Consider the following 23,811-nt stretch of genomic DNA (forward strand, 5'->3'; position numbering starts at 1 on the left):
CTATTAGCACCGCTCTTCTCCTTGTGGAATGTACAAAGGACACCCCGGTAGCCACCTTGGCTCAAGTTTTGACCCCGACGTTTGGAGCCGAGGCATCCGCACTGGCGGTTCGAGTACAACCTCTGCTGGGCGGGGAACCTGACCCCATACTCTTGCTCCTCGAGACAGAACTTTTGCCGCGCATTACGGCAGAGACTGCCCTAAGACTTGAGAACGCCAAAGTTCTTGCGGATCAGCAAGCCGCCGAAGCGGCTAGGGTCGCAAGAGAGAGAGAGGCGGCGGAAGCAGCCAGGGCGGCTGCAGCAAGGATTAGGAATCAGGCGAACGTGGACACGCGCCCCAAGGACTATGTACTAGGACTATCAGGTCTAACTTTTTCCCCGGCGTTTGTCCCGTCGCGTGCGACCCAACGCGCACGCCGTTTGGCTGACCGACGTCGAGACTCAGATGAGTCTGAAGACGAGGATTTATATGGGGATAGCTCTCAATGGGCCACGAGCTTCCGAACCAGTAAGCCTCATCTTACTGGTGGCCCAAGTGAGGAGGTTCATCTTTTACGAGCCCAGAATCGGGAGCTCTCCGACCGTGTTGATCAACTCCAGGAAGTAATGGAACTTATGCTTCAAGAGAACAGGCAATTACAACAAACCCTGATAGCTCAGAGACAGCCCGTTCCGATACCGGGTCAGGGGGTACCCGTACAACCACCCGCTAATGTGCCTGCTCCACCCTTACCTCCTGGAGCTCCTGTTGCTCCTCCGCCCGGACCACCCGTGCAACCACCTGCTAATGTGCCTGCTCCACCCTTGCCTCCTGGAGCTCCTGTTGCTCCTCCGCCCGGACCACCCGTGCAACCGGGTCAACCCGCGCCCGGCCCTTGGAAGCAACTCAAATTGAGGACTACGTATGACGGATCTCTTGAGACTTTGCCTTGTTTCTTGCATCAAGTGGACAGTTATATGCGAGAACAAGGTCAACTTTTCCCCACGGAAGATAGCCGGGTGCGGTACATAGCTTCCCTCCTGACAGGCAAAGCGGCTGACTGGATGGTCCTCCAGTTTGACACCCGCTCTCGTGCGATTCGTTCCCTCAACAACTTCATGACTGCCCTGAGAAGGAGGTTTGAGGACCCCTTCCTGGGGGAAAGAGCCAAAACGGAACTCTTACAATTAAAACAAGGCTCTGCTACAGTTCAGGAATTTGCCGATGAATTTCAGCGACTGGCAAGTAAAATTGTAGGTTGGCCCGAGACCACCCTAATCCATCATTTCAGGGAAGCCTTGCATCCTGACATTCTGAACTGGTCTTACATGCGGGGCGATCCCGATACCCTCGAAGGCTGGATCCTATTAGCCGAGGAAGTGGAAAGCCGCCGCCGCTTTATTTCTCTCGTCTGTCAAAAGCACAAGGAGAAGGGCACCCAAAAGCCTCAACCCAAGGCACCACTGCTCGTCCCACGAAATCCCCCACGTCCGCTCCAGGAACGTGAAGCCCGATTTCAGAGGGGTGCCTGTCTTACATGCGGAGAAATGGGCCACTTTGCAGCCGTTTGCCCACGCCGCCAGGAATTATTTCGTCCCAGCACGACAACCCGCGCCCGAGGTCGTCCACCACGCAGAGGCACCGCGGCCACCCGCAGCGCAGCTCCGGGAAGGCCCACACCCTCTGCACTCCATGCCGGGGACCCAGCCTCCCTGCCTGCTTCCAACGACCCCGCCGGGTCTCGGATTACAAGTGCCCCATTGGGGGACAGCTTTCCCTCTTCGGATGAGGAAAACCCTTGGATTTCTCCAGCCTTAAACCTGGAATCTCCCCTCGACTTGTCAAAAAACGGCTCCGGTCTGTGGTGAATGGAGCATCTCCACAGACCTCTCAGGATCTTCCTATCAAACCGAATGCTCCTACCAAAATCAAAGAAGTGGACTCCACCGTCTACGTGGATGCAGTTTTACAACAACTTAACGGAGGTCCACAAATCCCCGTCAAAGCACTAATTGACTCCGGTTGCTGTCGCACTCTCATAAGCGAAGCCACGTTTGCTGCACTCAGAGCCGACTCAGAGGCTTTACCCGCCCCCGTCCAATTTACTCAAATGGACGGGAGCCAATTCCAGGGGGGTCCAGTTGATCACCGCACCATAGGGGTGGCAATGGGAATTGGTTCCCACTGGGAACAAATAGACTTCACTATAGCCCCTATCCGATTTGAAGTGGTCTTGGGAATTAACTGGATTAAAGGACATAGTCCCAGTATTGATTGGGAAACAAACACTATCTCTTTCGCTAGTCCCACCTGCGACCAGCATCGGCAAAACTTTGCTCTGCCATTTCCGCCCGTTCCAGCATTAACCTCTACTGCCCCAGTACCACCGGCTCTACCCGCTGTATACCGGGACTTTGAAGATGTCTTCGACCTTAGGGAATGTGATGCCTTACCCCCCCACCGGGCCTCAGACTGTGCGATTGAAGTAGTAAAGGACTGCACATTAACCAAAAGTAAGATTTACCCTATGAGCGCTTCCGAGCGCACTGTCCTCCGGGACTTTTTGGACAAAAACCTCGCCAGAGGGTTCATTCGCCCTTCGAATGCCCCAAACTCGGCCCCCGCGTTTTTCGTCCGGAAAAAAGAGGGCGACCTTCGCCTGTGCATTGACTTCAGAAAGCTCAATGCGGTTACCCAGACCAACGCCTATCCTATCCCATTAATATCGGATATTTTGGGACAATTACAGGAAGGCCGTGTGTTCTCTAAATTAGACTTGGTGGAAGCCTACTACCGAGTCCGTATCCGCGAAGGAGATGAACACCTCACTGCCTTCTCTAGCTGTTTCGGAATGTATGAATTCCTTGTAATGCCATTCGGATTAAAAGGGGCCCCGGGGGTCTTCATGCAACTCATCAATGAAATCCTACATGACCTTCTATATCGTGGGGTGGTGGTCTACTTAGATGACATTCTCATTTATTCGAAAACTGTGGACGAGCATGTGACTCTGGTCAGGGAAGTTCTACAACGCCTGCGTAACCATCAACTGTTCGCTAAACTAGCTAAGTGTGAATTTCACCAAAGCAAACTCACGTTTTTGGGATACATCATCTCCCACCAAGGTCTTCGCATGGACCCCGCCAAAGTCCAAGCCGTCCTCAATTGGACTCCCCCCACCAACCGTAAGCAAGTACAGCAATTTCTGGGATTTGCAAACTTCTATCGGGGATTCATCCCTAACTTCGCCCAAGTGGCTCTACCCATTACGGACCTGCTGAAAACTAAGGGAAAAGTAAGCTCGGCTGCCTTGCCCTCCGCAAAAATCCTATGGACTGAGCAATGCCAAGCCGCCTTTCTGGCCCTCAAACGCCTCTTCACTTCGGAGCCGGTGCTACGGCACCCAGACCCAAATCAAATGTTCATTGTGCAAGTCGATGCTTCCGATGTAGCCATGGGAGGGGCTCTCCTCCAGCAAGGACCGGACGGTCTTCTTCACCCTTGCGCTTACTTTTCAAAAAAATTTGCGCACGCTCAATTAAACTGGCCCATCTGGGAGAAAGAGGCCTCTGCAGTTCATCATGCACTGACTTTATGGCGGCAATTCTTGGAAGGGTCTAAAGTACCCTTTGAAGTTTGGACCGATCACAAAAATCTAGCTGCCCTCACGGGGTCCCATAAGCTATCGGCGAAACAACAACGGTGGGCGGAGTTCTTTGCTCAGTTCCGTTTCACCCTGAAGCACGTCCCTGGGAAGCAGAACGTTCTCGCGGATGCCCTCTCCCGTTTACCACAATATCCGGTAAAACTCGAAAGACCCACCAACTCTCTGTTCACCCCTATGCAACGTGGGGCCCTACCTATGCTGGCTGTGCAAACCCGATCCCAGCATCAGCACACCTTCCCTAACTCGCAAGCTCCGCCAGCCCAACCGGCTGCCCAGCCGCCACCGCAACAGACCGGAGTTCCCGCCCCTCCTACCCCTCCGACCGCTCAGCCGCCTGCAGTCTGCGCGCCGCCGCACGTAAGCACTAGCCCTATAACTGTTTCTCAGATCTCCATGACCGATGGGGGGGCTCCCTCCAAAATCCCCATCTCCGAATCCTTTTTAACTGTCCTTCGGGACCAGTGCCTTTTAGAACGTTCCGCTCATACCCTACCTCCTGGTGTTTTGGAACAAGGGGGGTCCTGGTACAAAGACTCAAAATTGTATGTACCCAAAGCTCTCCGGAAGGACGTTTTACATTTAGCTCATGGAGCCAAAACAGCTGGGCACTTTGGGTTTCTGAAGACCCTTCACTTATTGCGCAGACAGTTCTGGTGGGGGGGAATGCGTTCCGACATTGACTCCTTCATCCGCAGCTGTCCCGTTTGTGCCGCTGCGAAACGATCGCAGGGCAAACCCCCGGGACTGCTACAACCTCTTGAAACGCCCAGCAGACCTTGGGAAGTGATTGCTATGGACTTCATGACTGATCTCCCTCTCAGTGGGGGTAAAACTGTGTTGTGGGTTGTTACTGATTTGTTTTCTAAGCAAATACATTTGATTCCATGCGCAGGGATCCCCTCTGCTCAGAAACTGGCCCGCCTCTTCGTGACGCATATCTTTCGTTTACATTCGTTTCCGCGTAAAATAATTTGTGACCGCGGAAGTGGTTTCGTTTCTAAGTTTTGGAAAGCTTTCCTCAAGTTGGTGGGGGTGGAACAGGGATTGTCTAGTGCATACCATCCTCAAACTGATGGTCAAACTGAACGTGTCAATGCTGTACTTGAATGTTATTTGCGTTGTTATGTTAACTACCACCAGGATAACTGGGTGGAACTGTTACCTTTAGCAGAATATGCCTACAATAATGCCATGCATCAATCCACAGGTTTTAGCCCGTTTTTTGCTGTGTATGGACAAGATTTCAGTCCCATCGCTCCTACAGATGATGTAGAGGGGGAGGGGAACCCCGACATTGCCTCCTGGGCACACGCCCTCCGTACCACTTGGCCCTGGCTCGTTAGCAACCTCAACCGGGCCAAACGTAAATACAAAGCGCAAGCTGACAAACATCGCTCCCCCGGGGGTGATCTGCAAGTGGGTGCTTTGGTTTACCTTTCCACCAAAAATCTCCGTTCCACCCAACCGTGCCATAAGCTCAGCGCCAAATTCATTGGCCCTTTCCCCATTACTCGGGTCATAAACCCTGTCACAGTGGAACTGGCTCTCCCCAAATCCTTGAGGCGTGTGCATCCTGTTTTCCACATAAGCCTCCTCAAACCCCATGTTGCTTCTCCACGGTGGCATCCGGACCCACCGCCTGCGCAACCCATCATGGTGGGGGGGGAAGAACACTTCGAAGTCTCCAAGATCCTTGACTCCCGTATTCACCATGGCAATCTGCAATATCTAGTTCGTTGGAAACATTTCCCCCCTGCCTATGACGAATGGGTGCGCGCACGGGATGTCTCCGCCCCCGACCTCGTCGACGCCTTTCACATTGCTTACCCGGACAGGCCAGCCCCCTTGCGAACTGGGAGGGGGCCTTGAGGGGAGCAGAATGTCAGGCTGCTATCTCGGTTTCGTTATTGCCTCTGTCTCTGTGCTGTATTGTCTGCCCCCCAAGGTCGCATACCTAGGCCTGGGAACTCAGCTCCTGGGAAACTGTATTCATGCGTGTAATCTCCCGCCTTTCCTGCCTTATAATATCTCCCAGCTAGTGAGCCTCTCATAGCTGTCATTTTATTCGTTTGCACTGTATGCCTATTTGATCAGTAAAAGCCATCTGTTTGGACTCTATATGACTTTGTGGTGATTTCTGGTTCTGTGGGCCAAGGGCTGACAGATAAAGCCTTTTATCCGGGAATCTGTCTCTAAACTGGATAATCTGAGGGTTCTTTTAGCAGGGATGGATTTTAATACTACCAATGTAGTATTTCTAAGTCAATCAAGATTTTAAAAAATACCAATTTCCTCATGGGCTATTTAGATAGTTCCTTTTTTTTCTTTGTTCCTTCCCCCACCTTCTCTTCATTTTGATCTCAGTGTGACATTGTTCAGAGCCGAATTGGCCATATGAATAGTATCATTAAAGTAAGTAAGATGGAGAACCTTCACATGGTTGTGTATCATTTTTACGGAGCCTTTTTTCCTTCTGTAAGGGAAAGAGTTATTTTAAAAAATGCTCACCTTTAACAATTTCACTTATTTTCTGGTTGGCCTCTCTTGCGCTTTGTCTTTGGAGCAGAGTTCTGTTTCGCTCGGATCCTAAATCAACATTATTTTCTTCTCCTTCCTTTGGAAGGGTCCTGGGCAAGAAGAAGAAGGGGATGGCGACCAGGAGGTTCACCCCAGCGCATACCATAGCTCCCAGCCACCAGGCCCCTACCCAGCGAGCGTCCAGGAGGCTCAATGTCACATCCACTGAACAGAAAAGGCAGGGAAGAGAAGGAATTAGTAGAGGCGAGTCATTGGTTATTCTCGGGGTTTATATCATCTCTTGCGGCTATTTGAGCAAAAAGCATTTACTTTTGCTAAGAAGAATACTGAATTCTGGGAAAGAAACGCAATAGAACCCCAAGGGCCCTGTCAAATGACTAATATCTGAGAATCGGATGGTGCCTGATACAGAATAAGTCCATGGAGAGCAACAGGAGCCTAGTGGTTAAGAGACTGAGCCGTGAACTAAACAGGGAAGGAAGGGAGGTAGTGATGTCACAGGCACAAGCCATAGATGTTCTCTACAAACAGATTTGCCTTTATTTAAACTGAAAATGCTAATACCTTGACTGAAACTTGAAAGGAGGTGTATCGGTACTCTATTTAGGGAGCCAAGTTGGTCTGAAAATGCTGTGCCTGACTTCACCCTAAACTTTTCTCATTCACTGTCAATACATCTTTTCGTTAATTTTGTTAAACTTCTTTAATTACAGTGTAGATATATTGTACAGTGTAGATATATTGTACATATGACTGGCAGTATGCAGTAGATACTAAATGTAAATACAGATTGTTGTAATTGATTTTTTTTAAAAAAATTAAATAAATAATTTTAAATAAATTGATTATATTTTCAAACTACTAAAAGGCCATTAACATTTTTTAACATATTGTCTAATGTTTAAGTGGGGGGCACTTGCCATCAGGCAAGCTGATACCCTGGCCAGTCTGCCACTGACTGGAGATGCCAGGGATTACAACGTGATCTTCTGCATATAAAAGCCAATGCTCTGCTGCTGAACCATGACTAGGGTTCCCAGGTGCCTGCTAATGGTGGACAATCTCCCAGGGATTCCTGCTGCTGCCCGCTGACACTCAGGTGTTTGGTGGGTGGAAGCAGGCCAGCAGAAAATGAGGGGAGTGATCTGCATCCCTACATGATAATGTCCCTTCAGGTGCAATGCGGAAGCACCAGCATCGCACAAGGGGATGCTCTATCACTCTCCCCAACAGAGTTTTTGGGCAAGTGGCAAAGCGTCCCCTTTGAACCTCACAACTTTCTGGAATAGTGATGCCAGGGACCCCTGGCAACCAGTCGAGGGTGGAAGGTGGGGGAGACTTGCTATCTGTAAATGGAGGCAATTTGGGCCAACACTCTACGGTAGAAGCTGTCTTTACCATAGAGTTTTGTCCAAATACTAGAGCATCCCTGTGGTCATAGGTGATATGATGACATCACTTCCTGAAATGACATTGACACATCAACAATGGCCTCTGTGTACAGCTAGAATAGAATAAATTTATTTACAGCCAAAGCCAGAATACAGTGTACAGCTAGTAAATCCCCCCGCTGTCCAACTGAATGGTGCCAGAGAGAGGGAGCTCAGAGCAGGGAATCCCTGCCTCTTGCGGGGGAATGGCGTCTCTGTTCTAGAATATAGCCAGACCATAACGAAGTAGAGTGGAAAACAGTGACTGTTACAGCTGACCATTAGCTGTTACCATTGCAAATCCGAGTGACATGATGCTTCTTCCTATTGAGTAATAGATTTAGCCAGTTTTAATTATGTTACCTAGGTCTATGAATCCGACATCCACATACAGCTGTGCACAGTAGGAACCCAACATTAAACCAAACAGAGGGCCCACGACAGTTGCTATCTGAATGCACCCTAAAAGAGGGAAAGGGAAAAAACATATAAAACCTCCCCAAAACATTTTATGCAAAATAAATAAATAAATAGTGTGTTTTCAACATTTATTTCATAAAGCTGTCTTGAGATTCTCAGGAGTTTCCTTTGTAAAGGCAACAGAGACTTATATTGGGGTCTAAATGCTGTCCTTGACCTCTAGGACAATTTGAGAGCAATCTTAAGTAGGTCTACTCAGAAGCTGCCTCGGAGAAGGTGGGATCCTACCTTTCTTAAATATAGTTTGAGCATGAATGACCCAAATACGTTGTTTTAGTTACACTTATCTATTGCCTTTCTTTCCTAAAGGAAGCCCAGGAAACCAAGGGTTTATGAAAACTTAATTTTCATATCAGTATATAATACAAAGCTTGGGCATTCATAGGATTACCAATGTAGAGAGGAGAATTTTCGGGTTTTGCGAAATCTTCCAAATACGAAATGCCTAAAGGAATGATGGGAGTTTCACCCACTCCTCGAATGATGTTTCCCACCAACACAAACACCCACATCAAAGATCCAGCCTGTTTTTCACATTCTGTGAATAAAAGGAACAAGGAAAGGCATCTGCGTGAAAGTTTTCACAGGTAACAAAATATTTTAGTGCTGTTCATTCACAAGTAATAAAACATTGTAAAACAATGTTATGTCTTCCTGGATTCCATCAAAATGAAGCTCCTTTGGTTATTTCATGGCATTCTATTTTGCATTCCTGGCTTCCCTAGGACTAAGAATTATGAAAAAACTAATTAGAAAGATCAGGATGTGAAATGGTATAAAATAACCCAATCCTGTCAGATCTCAGAAGTTAAACAGGCTCGCCTCTGGTTAGTACTTGGATGGGAGACCTCCAAGGAAGTCCAGGGTCATTATGCAGAGGAAGGCACTGGAAAACCACCTCTGCTTAATCGCTTGTCTTGAAAACCTTATGGGGTTGGCACACTTGGAATACTGTGTACAGTTCTGGTCACCACGCCTAAAAAAGGATATTACAGAGCTTGAGAAGGTGCAGAAAAGAGCAACCAAAATGATCAGGGGAGTAGAGCAACTGTCCTATGGGGAGCGGGTAAGACGCTTAGGGCTGTTTAGCTTGGAAAGAAGGCGGCTAAGGGAAACATGATAGAGGTCTATAAAATTATGCATGGTTTGGAGAGAGTGGACAGGGAGAAGTTTTTCTCCCTCTCCCATAATACTAGAACACGGGGTCATCTGCTAAAGCTGGAGGGTGAGAGATTCAAAACAGATAAAAGGAAGTGTTTTTTTTCACTCAAGGCATAGTTAAATTGTGGAACTCCCTGCCCCAGGATGTGGTGATGGCTGCCAACTTGGAGGGCTTTAAGAGGGGAGTGGACATGTTCATTGGAGGAGAGGGGTATTAATGGCTATTAGTTAGAATGGATACTAGTCATGCTGCATACCTATACTCTCTAGTATCAGAGGAGCATGCCTATTATTTTGGGTGCGGTGGAACACATGCAGGATGGTGCTGCTGCAGTCATCTTGTTTGTGGGTTTCCTAGAAGCAGCTGGTTGGCCACTGTGTGAACAGACTGCTGGACTTGATGGGCCTTGGTCTGATCCAGCAGGGCCTTTCTTATGTTCTTATGTTCATAAGTCAGCTGGGACTTGAGGGTACTTTACACACACACAACTAGATAGATCACAGCCTGGTACCTTAGATGATCTGAATTCCCCCCTGACCTTCTGCTGTTTGCAACTTATGTGAACACTTTCATGCAGTTTATAGTGCCGACTCATGGAAGGTTATGCTGGAATAAATATGAGTAGCCTTTACAGTGCCACCACTTGGACTCCTATTTAATATGTCCCAGGAAGGCATTGGAAATTGAAGTCTCATAAAAAATTTTTAATTCATTAATGTAAGTGTAAGCTACAAATAAGTTCTACAATTTCACAGCCATTTCTTCCATGGGAACTAGGGTTGCCAACCTCCAGGTGAGGGCTGGAGTTCACTTGGAATTACAGATGATAGGAATTAGCTCCCCTGGAGAAAATGGCTGCTTTGGAGGGTGGACTCTATGGAATTATACCCTGCTGAGGTTGCTTCCCTCCCCTCCTTACTTCCTAAGGTTCTACCCCCAAATCTCCAGGAATGTCCTAACCTGGAGCTGGCAACCCTAAAAAGCAGGAGACGGGGAGAGGCTATGGGGGCTTTCAGGAAAGGGAAAAGTGAAATAGTGGGGGAAGTGGAAAGGAATGCCTCCTACAAGTCCTTGTGGGTTCCCACTTGTTAAGTCTAACAATCTAGTCCTCTTAACAATCTAGTCCTCTTAATACAAATTTACCAGTCCAGATGTGTGTGTGTGTGTGTGTGTGTGTAAAGTGCCGTCAAGTCGCAGCCGACTTATGGCGACCCCTTTGGGGTTTTCATGGCAAGAGACTAACAGAGGTGGTTTGCCAGTGCCTTCCTCTGCACAGAAACCCTGGTATTCCTTGGTGGTCTCCCATCCAAATACTAACCTGGCCCGTTGACGCACTAGCAAATAACACCGCAACAGAAACGCGCTCACAACAGCAGATTCCAAAACGATTTAAAAATTCTGTACCCACCTATCGCCCTTTCCCGGATTTTTTCTCAAAAAATCGGATCTTCTCCCTTCACACTGTGCAGTAAAGTTTGAAAGAAGGGAGGGCCAGCGCCCCCGCCATCACAGCGGAGCCCTCGTCCCGAGAAATGGACATGCGCGGCACACTCCGCGCGGATATTAGGAAAAAAATGTGATTGGCCAGTTTTCAGCTTGAGGGATTGTGGGATGGCAGCGAGGGGAGAAATAAAGTGGATTTTCAGATCGCACTCCAGGCTTCGGGTGGGAAAAACGGCTTTTTTATTTACATCACCGTATATGCGATTTCTGTTAACGCGGAGAACGTGCGCTGAGGCCGCTTCCAACATCCTTCGCGTGACATGAGGTGCGGACATGCAGGGAAAACGCGCGTGAGAAGGCGGCGCAAATGGTGAGTGTGGACACGGCCCAGGGCTGACCCTGCTTAGCTTCTGAGATCTGACGAGATCGGGCTAGCCTGGGCCATCCAGGTCAGGGCACCAGTCAAGATAGTTACACAAAAAGTATCAAACTGGAACTTGTAGGGCTGCAATGTGGAACACACTATCTGCTATGGGGGGAAAACTGGAAGAAAAATCTAGAAGAAATTAAGGGTCATCCAACTGTAGAAAACATGGTGACTACTTGGCAGAAACTTAAACCAAGACTGAGTTCTAACGGGTCATTGTTGATAGCACCCTTTAACGCATTTGGTACGACAATGGACAGAAAGCAATATGGGACAATACAATATCAAGACCTGGTGAAAACAGATGGTACAATTAAAACGTTGTTGGAGTTACAAGATGACTATCAGCAGATGCCATGGCTAACTTATCACCAACTAATTTCAAGATTTAAGGAAGATTGCATAACTAGGGGAGCACTGAAGCCAAAAACAGAGTTTGAGCAGATGATAAGTAAAATTCCTCAACATCTACTAGGTAAAATCTATAAGCTCTTGGTGACATACGACACGGAAGACGAACAAGTGAAGACATGCCAAATTAAATGGATGGAAAATCTGAATGAAATTATAACAATCGATCAATGGGAACAACTATTTCGCAGAAATCTTAAGTTCACTCTATGCCAAGGGATTCATGAAAACTGGTTGAAAATGCTACATAGATGGTACCTGACGCCGAGTGATATTCAAAATATGAATAGCTCGACATCTGGCCTATGTTGGAAATGTGGTAAAGCCAGGGGCACCTTTTATCATTGCTGGTGGACATGTAAATCAGTCCAGAAATTCTGGATGAAAATACACAAGAACATAGAAGACATTCTCGGCTATAAGATTATATATGACCCTAAACTATACCTACTGAATAAAACCCCAGACAGCATCGACAAAGACCAACAAGACATGTTAAAATACTTAGTTACAGCTGCAAGGATAGTATTAGCATCGCTATGGAAGACAAATAGAATTCCACAAATCGAAACTTGGATTGATAAAGCATACGAATATATCACAATGGCACAATTAACTGAAATACTACAGAAAGAAACTCAAAAACAAAATAGAGACAAATGGAAATCCTTCTACAAATATATTAAAACCAAAAAATGACAACAAAACCTTATAAGACACAGCAGATTCATAATCGAAATCGAACATAACCTATTAATAAGTTAATGTATTATGACAACCTATAAGGGGGCGGTATTAGATATACTAACGTTGAATAATACTAATACACGTATTTATCTTTATATATATTTTCCCTCTCTTTAATTTTCCCTTGCCCCTCTTTCCTTCTGTATCCCATTTGCTATTAAAAACCAATAAAAATATTCATTAAAAAAAAGATAGTTACACAAAAAGAGAAATAAGAACGAATAAATAGAGAAGGGAACCTCACCTTCTGAGGGTTGTTCAGTAGGCATGGTATGATTGGCAAGGCAAACAGACGTGAATGAGGAAGAATTTTCTGATAAAGAAGCAGCATGTTTATACTGGTACCTGTGGACAAAAAAATTAAAAAGTATATGGAATGAAAGTAGGGTGTCCGCCTTTTGCCTTGGTTTCCTTTCCCAGGATCTAACATTAGCAAGTTTTCTCAGCAGTGGGAAAACTCATGTAATAAACTTAAAAGAAATAAGTTACAGTTACTCTGGGGTAGTCAAACAAATGAAACTTCTGGGGAATGTTTGCATCACACGAAGGGAAATGAGCAAAGAATGTGCTCTGGGAAAAACATTTGTGTACCGAAGTATGATTTAGCCTTGCACCCAAGTCCTTTTCAGATGTTACAGTTGCATAATAGCAGTTGCTAACTGTGCATTGATCTTACGGATTTGCATGGTTGCCACGTTGTCTGAACAGGAGCAATGTGCATATTTACCATGCACATTCAGCTCTGGTACACACAAAATGATCACCGGATTATCAGGGTTTGCATTCAAATTTCCTAAGCCTCTACATATATTGAGAGGATTGTGGGTGGCCCAGTATCAGCAGTTGGTAGGCTCCCAGCATTCATAGGGTTGCGAGGTCCCTCTTCCCCACCGGCGGGAGGTTTTTGGGGTGGAGCCTAAGAAGGGAGGAGTTTGGGGAGGGGAGGGACTTCAATGCCATAGAGTCCAATTGCCAAAGCGGCCATTTTCTCCCGGTGAACTGATCTCTATCGGCTGGAGATCAGTTATAATAGCAGGGGATCTCCAACTAGTACCTGGAGGTTGGCAACTCCAAGGATTTGTAACATTTGAGAAAGGCTAGAGGTCCAGTGCCACATCTGTTTCTTTTAGGAATGCTAGCCTCCAAGTGGGATCTGGGCATCCCCCCAGAATTACAGCTCATCTCCAGACTTGGAGGGACTTGGCAACCCTAGGCTGGGGCCGGGGGTGGGGGGGCGGGACCTGGCAACCAGTACTGCAAGGATTACTTTAAAGTGGGACATGGAGTATTCCTGGAATTGCAATTGATCTCCAGACTACAGAGATGAATGGCAGTTTTGGAGGGTGGGATCAATGGTATCACATATCCGCTGAGCTCCCTCCCCTCCCAAATTCTGTCTTGCTGGGCACTGCCCCCAGATCTCCATCTTGGGAAACTCCTGGGGATTTGGGGATAGAGCCTGGGTAAGACAGGGACTACAGTGGGGTACAATCATAGAATCATAGAGTTGGAAGGGCCCACCAGGGTCATCTAGTCCAACCCCCTGCACAATGAAGGAAATTAACAACTACCTCCCCCCACATCCCCAGTGACCCCAACCCTCCCCCCGCCATGCAGGATCCCACAATCAAAGCACTCCCGACAGATGGCCATCCAGCCTCTGCTTAAAGACCTCCAAAGACGGGGATTCCACCACCCTCTGAGGCAGTGCATTCCACCGTCGAACAGCCCTCACCATCAGAAAGTTCTTCCTAATGTTTAGGTGGAATTGCTTTTCTCTTAGTTTAAATCCATTACTCCGTGTCCTTGTCTCTGGAGCAACAGAGAACAAGCTAGTTCCCTCATCAACAATGCCAGAGTCCACCCTCCAAAGCATCCGTTTTCTCCTGGGGTACTGATCTCTGTAGTCTGGAGATGAGCTGGTATTCAGTGGGATCCCCAGGTCCCACCTGGAGGATGGCATCCCTATAGTCCTTACACACTTCTTTTGCAGACGTTTTGCCTTTCTTCTTCTCCTAGCTTATTTTGTGGAAGAAGTGGACATGGTAAATATTCTACACACTTTCATTATTATTATTATTATTATTATTATTATTATTATTGGTTCATTATTATCGTAGGCAGAGAAATTACAAAATTAGGCACAACGCAGTGGATATATATGGAAGGCAAACAAAGACTCACCTTCCCATCAGAAAATGAGGCAGCCCTATCAAAAAACACCCCAAGGCCATAACTGAACAACCCAGAGCAATTAGGCGTGGTCTATGACATTTTGCTCCTATGTAACTCACAACAGCAATCACCAGCAAGTTACCTAAAGACAGAAAGAATACAGTGCATGAACATGTTTAAAGCGACAAGGCTTGGAGATATGATGTCGTCCCCTCAATCTTGTGCCTTCCCTCTCCAAGGATTCATGTTACCTTTCATCAACATTGTAAGCAGCTAAAATGAGAGGGACTGAACATATTAAACCACTTCATCTAGCTTGGTATTATCTAGGCCAGAGGCCCCCAACCTTGTTGAGCCTGCTGGCCCTTTTGGAATTTTGAGAACATGTAATGGGTGCCACCATAAAATGGTCCCAAGGGAGATGGAACCAGTTTTATGGTGGCACCCATTACATGCAAAATGGGTGCCATGGGAGCTGGAACCAATCACAAAACGGCTGCCGTGCAGAAGGCTTTGGGCCAAATCAAGCGGGAGGTTTCCAGAATGTTAGGAGGTTTCAAGCTATGCATCTTCCTATAATGACGACAGCAGTTTCTGGAAGACTTGTTCCCTGAAGACTCAAGCGCCATGCCTCTTGGACTGAGTTGAAACACCTCTTCATTAAGACAGAGGAAAGCTAGGACTGGGTCTTTGCTTTGCTGAAGAAGCAAATGGGCACCACAGAAGACATGGTTTACATGTTTCTCAATGGCAACCTCAGGCATAGGGTTTGCTGCCTGGAGATCTGGTATTATCACTGATCCCTACACAACAGAGATCAGTTCCCCTGGAGAAAATGGCTGCCTTGGAGGGTGGACTCTATGTCATTATACCCTGCTCAGGCCTTACCCTGCCTCAAACTCTGCTCTCTTCAGGCTCTACCCCCCCTCCACATCTCCAGGAATTTCCCAACCTGGAGCTGGCAATCCTACCAGGCATCATAATGAGGTAGGGTTGAACACATGAACACATGAAGCTGCCTTATACCGAATCAGACCCTCGGTCCATCAAAGTCAGTATTGTCTCCTCAGACTGGCAGCAGCTCTCCAGGGTCTCAGGCAGGGGTCTTTCACATCACCTACTCGCCTAGTCCCTTTAACTGGAGATGCCGGGATTGAATTTGGGACCTTCTGCACGCCAAGCAGATGCTTTACCCCTCCCCTTTAGGGTTGCCAGGTAGAAGCCATTTTTACCATAGAGTTTTGCACAAAAACCAGTATGTCCCCACAGTTATCGGCAACATCATGACATCACTACTGAACTGACATTTCCGTGTCACCACCAGCCTCCATTTGCAGCTAGTAAGTTCTTCTTCTTCCTCTTCCTCCTCCAGCTGGCTGAACAGCGCTGGGGGAAGGGGGCTCGGTGTGGGGAGTCCACTGTCCCCAGTGGGGGAATGGCAATCCTACACTGAGAATCACTATCTATTCTGACAGGCAACAATTCTCCAGGGTCTGAGGCAGCGAAAGGTCTTCTTCTTCAACACCTATTACCTGAAATCTTTTTAACTAAAGATATGAACTGAACCTCAAACCTTCTGCATGTGTTCCACCACTGAGCCTCCCCTTTGTTTCCTTCTCTAAGGTGTTCCTGATTGCAGATGCTTTCTTCTGCTCTATAGATGATAAGGGAAAGAGAGACTTTCCTTCCATTCACTTGTATGGAGGGAGGAGTGGAAATGCTTCAATCAGATAAAAGGTGGTCAGAGATCAGATCACCTGGAGAAAATGGCCAATTTAGAAGGTAGACTCTATGGATTTATACCCCCATTGAAGTCTCTCCTCTCTCGAAACCCCAATCACCTAAGGCTCAATCCCCAAAATCTCCAAGTATGTCCCAACCAGGAGCTGGCAACCCTAACACTTGCTTTATGTCCAATTATTCTCAGTTGGGGTTCCCACATGGTAGCATAGCCTTCCTTGATGAAGTCAGGAAAACTCTCTCACTTCTATCATTCCACTGAATCTGTAAAACAGAATTGTTCAGAACATTTTGTATAAAGAAAGGAGGGCTATCTGTGGAAATTTTGCAAAACTTTTTGTTGCATTGTTGACAATGTGTATTATACTAATTTTGTTGCATCATTTTCTGATTTTGTAATTCAGCTTCACTGCATCCATATCCCTCTTCTTGTTTATTGTATGTACTACAACATCTGCAGTGCATTATTCTCCAAATTTTGTAATAATGCTTTATTTGCTGACTACGTTATACTGTCGATTTTTGCATTCTTTAATTTTTTAACCCAGTGTTGAATGCTATGTTTGTATTATTATACTGGCTTTAGTACATGTAATTGTTTGATCCTCCTGGAGTCTGAGTGAAGAAGGTGGAGTATAAATGATGTAAACAAAGCAATTCTCTGTACAGGTGCCCAGAGAGTCTAAGGTGAAGTTCTGAACTGCATGTTTCAAGCCTATGCAAAGGTTGGATCCAGACGAAATTTCCCATCAGTTAATAGAACTTTTCTGCCTCCCCTTCCCAGTGCAGCCCAAATGCTGCTCCTAGAAATGACATCAGAGGGGGTGTGAAGCTGGAAGGGGAAATCATCAGACATTACCAATGTAGCTTAGATCCAGCCAAGAACTGTAACAACTGGCATACCCATTTCAAAGCTTCCACTGATAAACCCAACCAGTGAGGAGGGGATGTTGAACCGCCGTTCGATCTGGGTGAGCATGCTGTTCACGTAAGACCCGGACATGGTCTTGCTCAGATAGGCAAAAAATAGCGCCAGCAGAAACACCTAAAAGAGAATGAAGAAAACCCTTTTGATAAACAACAGGAGATTGCTAAAGAGTATTAAAGCCGAATGTCAGGTTTCTGATCTCCAGGGTTGCAAAAATAATGACTGGAGAAATCATCATGGTTTCCATGGGAAGCCATCAACAAACATCATACCTGTGGTGAGTGATTCCTACCCTGTTCATAATATCTGCAAACATGCCATGATTCTTTCAACCATGGCTGGTAAGACCTTGGGAAGGGCCCATGGCTCAGTAGTAGAGCAACTGATTGGCGGTGGAAAGTGTTGTCAAGTCGCAGCCAATGTAGGACAACCCTGTAGGGTTTATAAGGCAAGAGAAGGTCGGAGATGGTTTACCATTGCCTGCCTCAGTGTATCCACCCTCAGGGTGCTGGCTCACAATGTATAGGGTTTAAGGTCCCGAAAACATGAGGCACAATGGCAGTGACTGACAACTGTAAAAGTTAGAGATGGGTGGAACCTCCTGGCTTCACTTCCAGATTTGATTGTGTGTGTGTGTGTGTTAAGTGCCGTCAAGTCGCTTCCAACTCATGGCGACCCTATGAATGAAAGTCCTCCAAATGTCCTATCTTTGACAGCCTTGCTCACATCTTGCAAATTGAAGGCTGTGGCTTCCTTTATTGAGTCAATCCATCTCTTGTTGGGTCTTCCTCTTTTCCTGCTGCCCTCAACGTTTCCTAGCATGACTGTCTTTTCCAGTGACTCTTGTCGTCTCATGACGTGACCAAAATACGATAGCCTCAGTTTAGTCATTTTAGCTTCTAGGACCAGTTCAGGCCTGATTTGATCTATAACCCACTGATTTGTTTTTTTTTTTTTTTTTTTTGGCAGTCCATGGAATCCGTAACACTCTCCTCCAACACCACATTTCAAAGGAATCTATTTTCTTCCTATCAGCTTTCTTCACTGTCCAGCTTTCACACCCACACATAGTAATAGGGAATACGATGGCATGAATTAATCTAGTCTTGGTGGCCAGTGACACATCCTTACACTTCAAAATCTTTTCTAGCTCCTTCATGGCTGCCCTTCCCAGTCTCAATCTCCTTCTGATTTCTTGGCTGCAGTCTCACTTGATTTGATTGGTGGACTTGAAATATTGTCTCCAGAGTCCGGAATGCATCTTGGAACTTATTTTTGCATTCCTACCAGAATGTCCCACTACAATCTAGGTCATTACAATAGTTCTGGAGGCTCAGTAGGTCTAGCTGTTATGCTCCAATCAAGGGGAAAGGCAGGATGTGTTGATTTTTATTTCTGAAGAACACACCAAACATGAACTAAAATATTTTCAGAAGCAAAATCACTTCAGCGCTGAAGTCTGCTAAGTGCCCTCTCTAGGGTTGCCAGGTCCCCCCTGGCCACCGGAGGGGGGGAATATGAAGCCTGGCAGTGGCCCTCTCCTGAACTGTGTTACCTGGCCACCACAACAACACATGTCGCCACCATTCCAGATATGCAGCAAGCTCTAGATGCAAAGGGAAAAACTCATGCATCATCCCGCGAGACAGGCACCAAGGATCCACGGGCAGGACGACCCCTCCGAGTGAACCAGAGAGAATCCATTTTCCTGCAATCCCGTCCCAGTATCCAGCAGATGCCATTTCACAAGGAACTACTAGACACGTAGCCAGCCCCCCCTCCATCTGCATCACTAACGATCCATCGGAAGCCCCCAAGGTATCCGCACCAAAGAGATCGCACCTCAGGCAACCAGGAAGTGATTCGCCCCAGATGCAGATGTTCGTGCCTTTGTGTCAACTCAATAAACCCATCAGCACTTGTCTCCTGGATCTTCCGGAATTGCGCAAAGCCCATAGGTTCTAGTTAGCCCATTTAAATCACCCATCGCCCCACCCCGGTAGCCAATCGTTAACGCCATTGTCCAGCAGCTCACTTCAAGCCTAAACCCTATCTCACTGCTAAATAATATGCCATGTGCTTCAGATTTTAGTAGAACAGCAAAGAGATTTCCAGGAGACCAAAATCAAAGTGAATTTCAAAATCCCACTGGTAAGTATATTAATTAATGTATTGTAAATCAATCCCAGTTAATTAGAACCACAGCTGTGCTGTTTGCACCTTCAAACAGTCACTTTTCAAGTGATTTGTGCCTTTTGCATGCCTGGGCACAGCCAAGGACAGGGTATAGTTGGAGCCTGGTGGATGTCCTCTGACTCTATGGTATTGAAGTCCCTCCCCTCTCCAAACTCGCCCTCCTCCAACTCCACGCAAGAACCTCCCGCTGGCGGTGAAGAGAGACCTGGCAACCCTATGTGGAGATCCCATCGCCAATGCAGAAGCCTCTGTGTTTGTACCAGCATTGAGAGCACAGCAGGGAATTCTCCCTGCATGGAAGCATCAATAACAATCCATTTTTGTCCAGCTTGCATTAAAAAACAAGAAAACCTCTGAGACCGTTCAGAATACATTTCCAGCTTTAGTAATTCAAGCTTCTGTTTGAAAATAAACCATCTGTGGGCTATTCTGGAGAAAAACAGGTGTCCTGTTTCCAGCCAACGTTCACCAGCATTGGCAGCGGTAACTGTTTCCCCCTCCCCCCAAAAAAATATATATTTTATCTTGGTGTCTACAGTAATAGTGGTCAAATACCTAATGTGTTTCATTTCATTCATTTGAAATGAAACACATTAGGTATTTGACCGCTATTACTGTAGACACCAAGATAAAATATTTTTGGGGGGGGGAGGGGAAACAAGTATAGTTAATGAATTATAGATAGAATGTAGTGTTTTTTATTATAATAATAGTATAAGGTAACTTTAAATACTGTCAAAACACTTCTCCGGACGTTTTTTGGGTGATGGGACACATTGTTAAGGTGGGTGGTGGGCATTAGAGCACTGTGTATTTTACAATTTATATTATATGGTGTAATTTTTGATGGTTGTATAAGTGCTCTTTTTGTATCTCTGTATCTTTTATGTTTTTTTCCGTTTTCCTTTTTATGATTTTTATAATTTGTTTTGTTTTTCTTATTATATATATATATATAAAAATACCTAATTTGTTTACAGTGCAACCCTTAGCAGAGTTACACCCTTCTAAGTCTATTGAAGTCAATGGACTTGGAAGGGTGTACCTCTGCTTAGGACTGCTCTGCTATGATTTTCCCTGGTTGCAGCTCTTTACGACAAGCCATATGTGAAAGAGGATGGAAGAAGCTGGAAGGCGTCTTGGGATGCCCAACTACATGCCCTCTTGGAGTTCCATGTTGTGTGTGATTGACTCTTCAGGGGCTCCCAGAGGACTGTTGTATCCTTTATCAGTTAGAAGCTTATTCAAGGGACATCCAGAAAATCAGTTATAAGTTCTATTTTTTAGTTTATCAGATAATTACAATTATAATTGCAGTACCTTCAGCTTGGATATACGAAAGATATCAGTTATCTTCCTCGCACCTTCTGTTTTGCTCTTTGAATGGGCCATGGAATCGTCCTTGTGGTTATCTGTATTCGTCCCACTGGCCTTTTAAAAGAAGAAAACAAGCATGTCGATAATAAAGAAACTAACTTTGAAAATTGCCGTTCCGTTATTAGGCTCTCTTGTGAATGTTCGTATGCTCATTGGTAAAACACCAAAAACAAACAAAAGCATTTCATTTAGGATCTACACAGCAATTGCATTCAGGTTCAGCTCAGTAAATTTTTGTTTGGCTTCTTTCACATTGTGATAGCCACGCTCAGATTGGTTATCAGTTTGGCAGTTGTTTACCTATGATGCACTGGGAAATATAATCCAACCTGTAACTACTCCCACAATTAGGGTGAAATTCTTAGTGATTATACCCCTCACCCAGGGGAATCTTCCTACCTTACTGCACACAGAGAGGAAAACATCTCCACATTGTACAGGGAATTTAAATTTCACTAGGCGAGTGAGCATACAGACATGCAAACATGAATTTGTCCTCTATCCTTTCCTGCTGCTACTGTTCTGAAATGGGGGTTCACTTTTAAATGTTGAAATCAGTTTTATGTATTCAGGGATGTCTATCCCACTTTTTGCCTTGACGGTGACCCAAAGCAGCTTACAACAATGTTCTTCTGCTGCAGATGTGGGCTTCCTAGAGGCACTTGGTATGCCACTGTGTGAACAGACTGCTGGACTTGATGGACCTTGGTCGTCTGATCCAGCATGGCTTTTCTTATGTTCTTATGTTCTCTTCTTTATGTTTATTTATTTTATTTTCAACATCCGTATCCTGCCTTTCTGCCCTTACAACAGCACCAAGGCGGCTAACAATTTAAAACATACATGATAAAATCATATTTTAAACCCATTAAAATCAATCAACAAACATCATTAAAACATTTTAAAAAAACAGAGATACAACACTAAGTTACGTACAACATTCAAGTACATGGTGACGGCAGCGAGAGTAAAATATGCAGCAAAATGGAAGGCAGAGGAACATTCAGATTTGAATGAATGGATGAATAAGCGAACTGAATATGCAGCTATGGCAAAACTAACATCCTTTATACATAATAGACCAATCCTGAGGAGAAATCCTCCACCAGACAGCTTACAAAGCTGTTTTCAACTTGCAGTTCTTAACTGGCAGAGTTCTAACTAGTGGTGTGCATTTGGCAAAGCTGAACCAAAATCCCCCCCCCCCGAATACGTAATTGGAATGGATTTTTTGGGGGGGGTACAGGTTTAGTAGACCTGAAAATTTTTGAATTTCCAAAAAAAAGCCACACAAAAAACCCCATACCGGTATGGGGATTCGGCTTTCCCCGGAATTTTCAGACATTTCCAGATCTAATAAGCCCAAACCCGAAAAATGCAGAATAAAAATAGTGCACACCCCTAGTTCTGACTGCCTCTCTCAGAATTCTATTCGAACGCCCTGTCAATCATTGGTTCTATGACCAGGACAACTCTTTAGAATGCAGCTGTCTGTCACACCAGCCTTCAAACATGGGTTTCTGTTAGTAAAAGGCAGGAAGGAGGACCCTTTCCAAGGCTATTTTAGCCACTGCTGCTCCTCTCCCTCCTGCCCTGTAGGGAAGGAATATGGAATAGAGGACATGATAATCAAATTTGCAGATGACACCAAGTTGGGAGGGGTAGTTAATACCCCAGAGGACAGGGTCAGAGTTCAGACTGACCTTGATAGACTGGAGAGCTGGGCCATAAGCAATAAAATGGATTTTAATAGGGAGAAGTGAAAGGTACTTCACCTAGGCAGAAGCAACATAAGGCACAGGTACAGGATGGGAGATAGTTAGCTTGACAACAGTACATGTGAAAGAGATCTGGGAGTCTTAGTGGACCACAAACTGAATATGAGTCAACAGTGTGATATGGTGGCTAAGAAGGCCAATGCAATTCTGGGCTGCATCAATAGGAGTATTGTGTCTAGATCAAGGGAAGTAATACTACCACTGTATTCTGCATTGGTCAGACTTCACTTGGAATACTGTGTCCAGTTTTGGGCTCCACAATTTAAGAAGGATGTTGACAAGTCGGAGCGTGTCTAGAGGAGGGCGACCAGAATGGTCAGAAGTCTGGAATCTATGCCCTATAAGGAGAGACTTAAGGAGCTGGGTTTGTTTAGTCTGGAGAAGAGAAGGTTAAGGGCTGACATGATAGCCATGTTTAAATATTTGAAGGGATGCCATGTTAATGAGGGAACTAGCTTGTTCTCTGTTGCTTCGGAGACTAGGACACGGAGTAATGGATTTAAACTAAGAGAAAAGTGATTCCACCGAAACATTAGGAAGAACTTTCTGATGGTGAGGGCTGTTTGACGATGGAATGTGCTGCCTCAGGGGGGATGATGGAGTCCCCGTCTTTGGAGGTCTTTAAGCAGAGGTTTGATGGCCATCTGTCAGGAGTACTTTAATATTCTGGCCATGTAGTAGGGGTCACTGGGGGTGTGGGGGGAGGTAGTTGTGAATTTCCTGCATTGTTCAGGGGGTTGGACTAGATGACCCTGGTGGTCCCTTCCAACCCTATGATTCTATAAGACTCGCTTATATGATTCTATAAGACTCACTTATTCAGATATGGAAAACAAAACAATGGCTCACAGACTGGAAACGATCCATTTACATTCCAATTCCCAAGAAAGGAGACATCAAAGATTGCAGCAACTATGGGACCATCGCATTAATTTCTCACGCGAGTAAAGTGATGATCAAAATCTTACAGCAAAGGCTGTTACCAAAAATGGAACGAGAAATGCCTGATGTTCAAGCTGGCTTCAGAAAAGAAAGAAGCACCAGAGATCATATTGCAAATATACGCTGGTTGCTGGAGCATATGAGAGAATTTCAGAAGAAAATCAGCTTGTGTTTCATAGATTACAGCAAAGCTTTTGACTGTGTGGATCATGAAAAGCTATGGCTGGTTTTAAAGGAAATGGATGTGCCACTACATCTGATTGTTTTGATGCGCAACCTGTACTCTGGACAAGAGGCCACAGTTAAAACAGAATATGGAGAAACAGAATGGTTTCCAATTGGCAAAGCTGTCAGACAAGGATGTATTTTATCTCCCTATCTCTTCAAT

General features: G+C 45.7%; 1 protein-coding gene across 1 annotated transcript in view; it reads right to left on the bottom strand.

Annotated features, from left to right (window-relative positions):
• Positions 1-21,654, bottom strand: part of LOC130474916 (solute carrier organic anion transporter family member 1A2-like) — a 37,859-nt gene extending 16,205 nt beyond the window's left edge. The window contains exons 1-8 of the mRNA XM_056846608.1: positions 21,640-21,654; positions 20,647-20,757; positions 17,106-17,247; positions 14,472-14,604; positions 12,532-12,632; positions 8,489-8,635; positions 7,981-8,079; positions 6,158-6,391 (exon numbers count right to left, since the gene is read on the bottom strand). Coding sequence (XP_056702586.1) covers positions 6,158-6,391; positions 7,981-8,079; positions 8,489-8,635; positions 12,532-12,632; positions 14,472-14,604; positions 17,106-17,247; positions 20,647-20,757; positions 21,640-21,654 — 982 coding nt within the window. The remainder of the gene's footprint in view (positions 1-6,157; positions 6,392-7,980; positions 8,080-8,488; positions 8,636-12,531; positions 12,633-14,471; positions 14,605-17,105; positions 17,248-20,646; positions 20,758-21,639) is intronic.
• Between the last annotated feature and the right edge of the window lie 2,157 nt (positions 21,655-23,811).

Source organism: Euleptes europaea, chromosome 3, assembly GCF_029931775.1.
Source record: "Euleptes europaea isolate rEulEur1 chromosome 3, rEulEur1.hap1, whole genome shotgun sequence".
NCBI lineage: Eukaryota > Metazoa > Chordata > Lepidosauria > Squamata > Sphaerodactylidae > Euleptes > Euleptes europaea.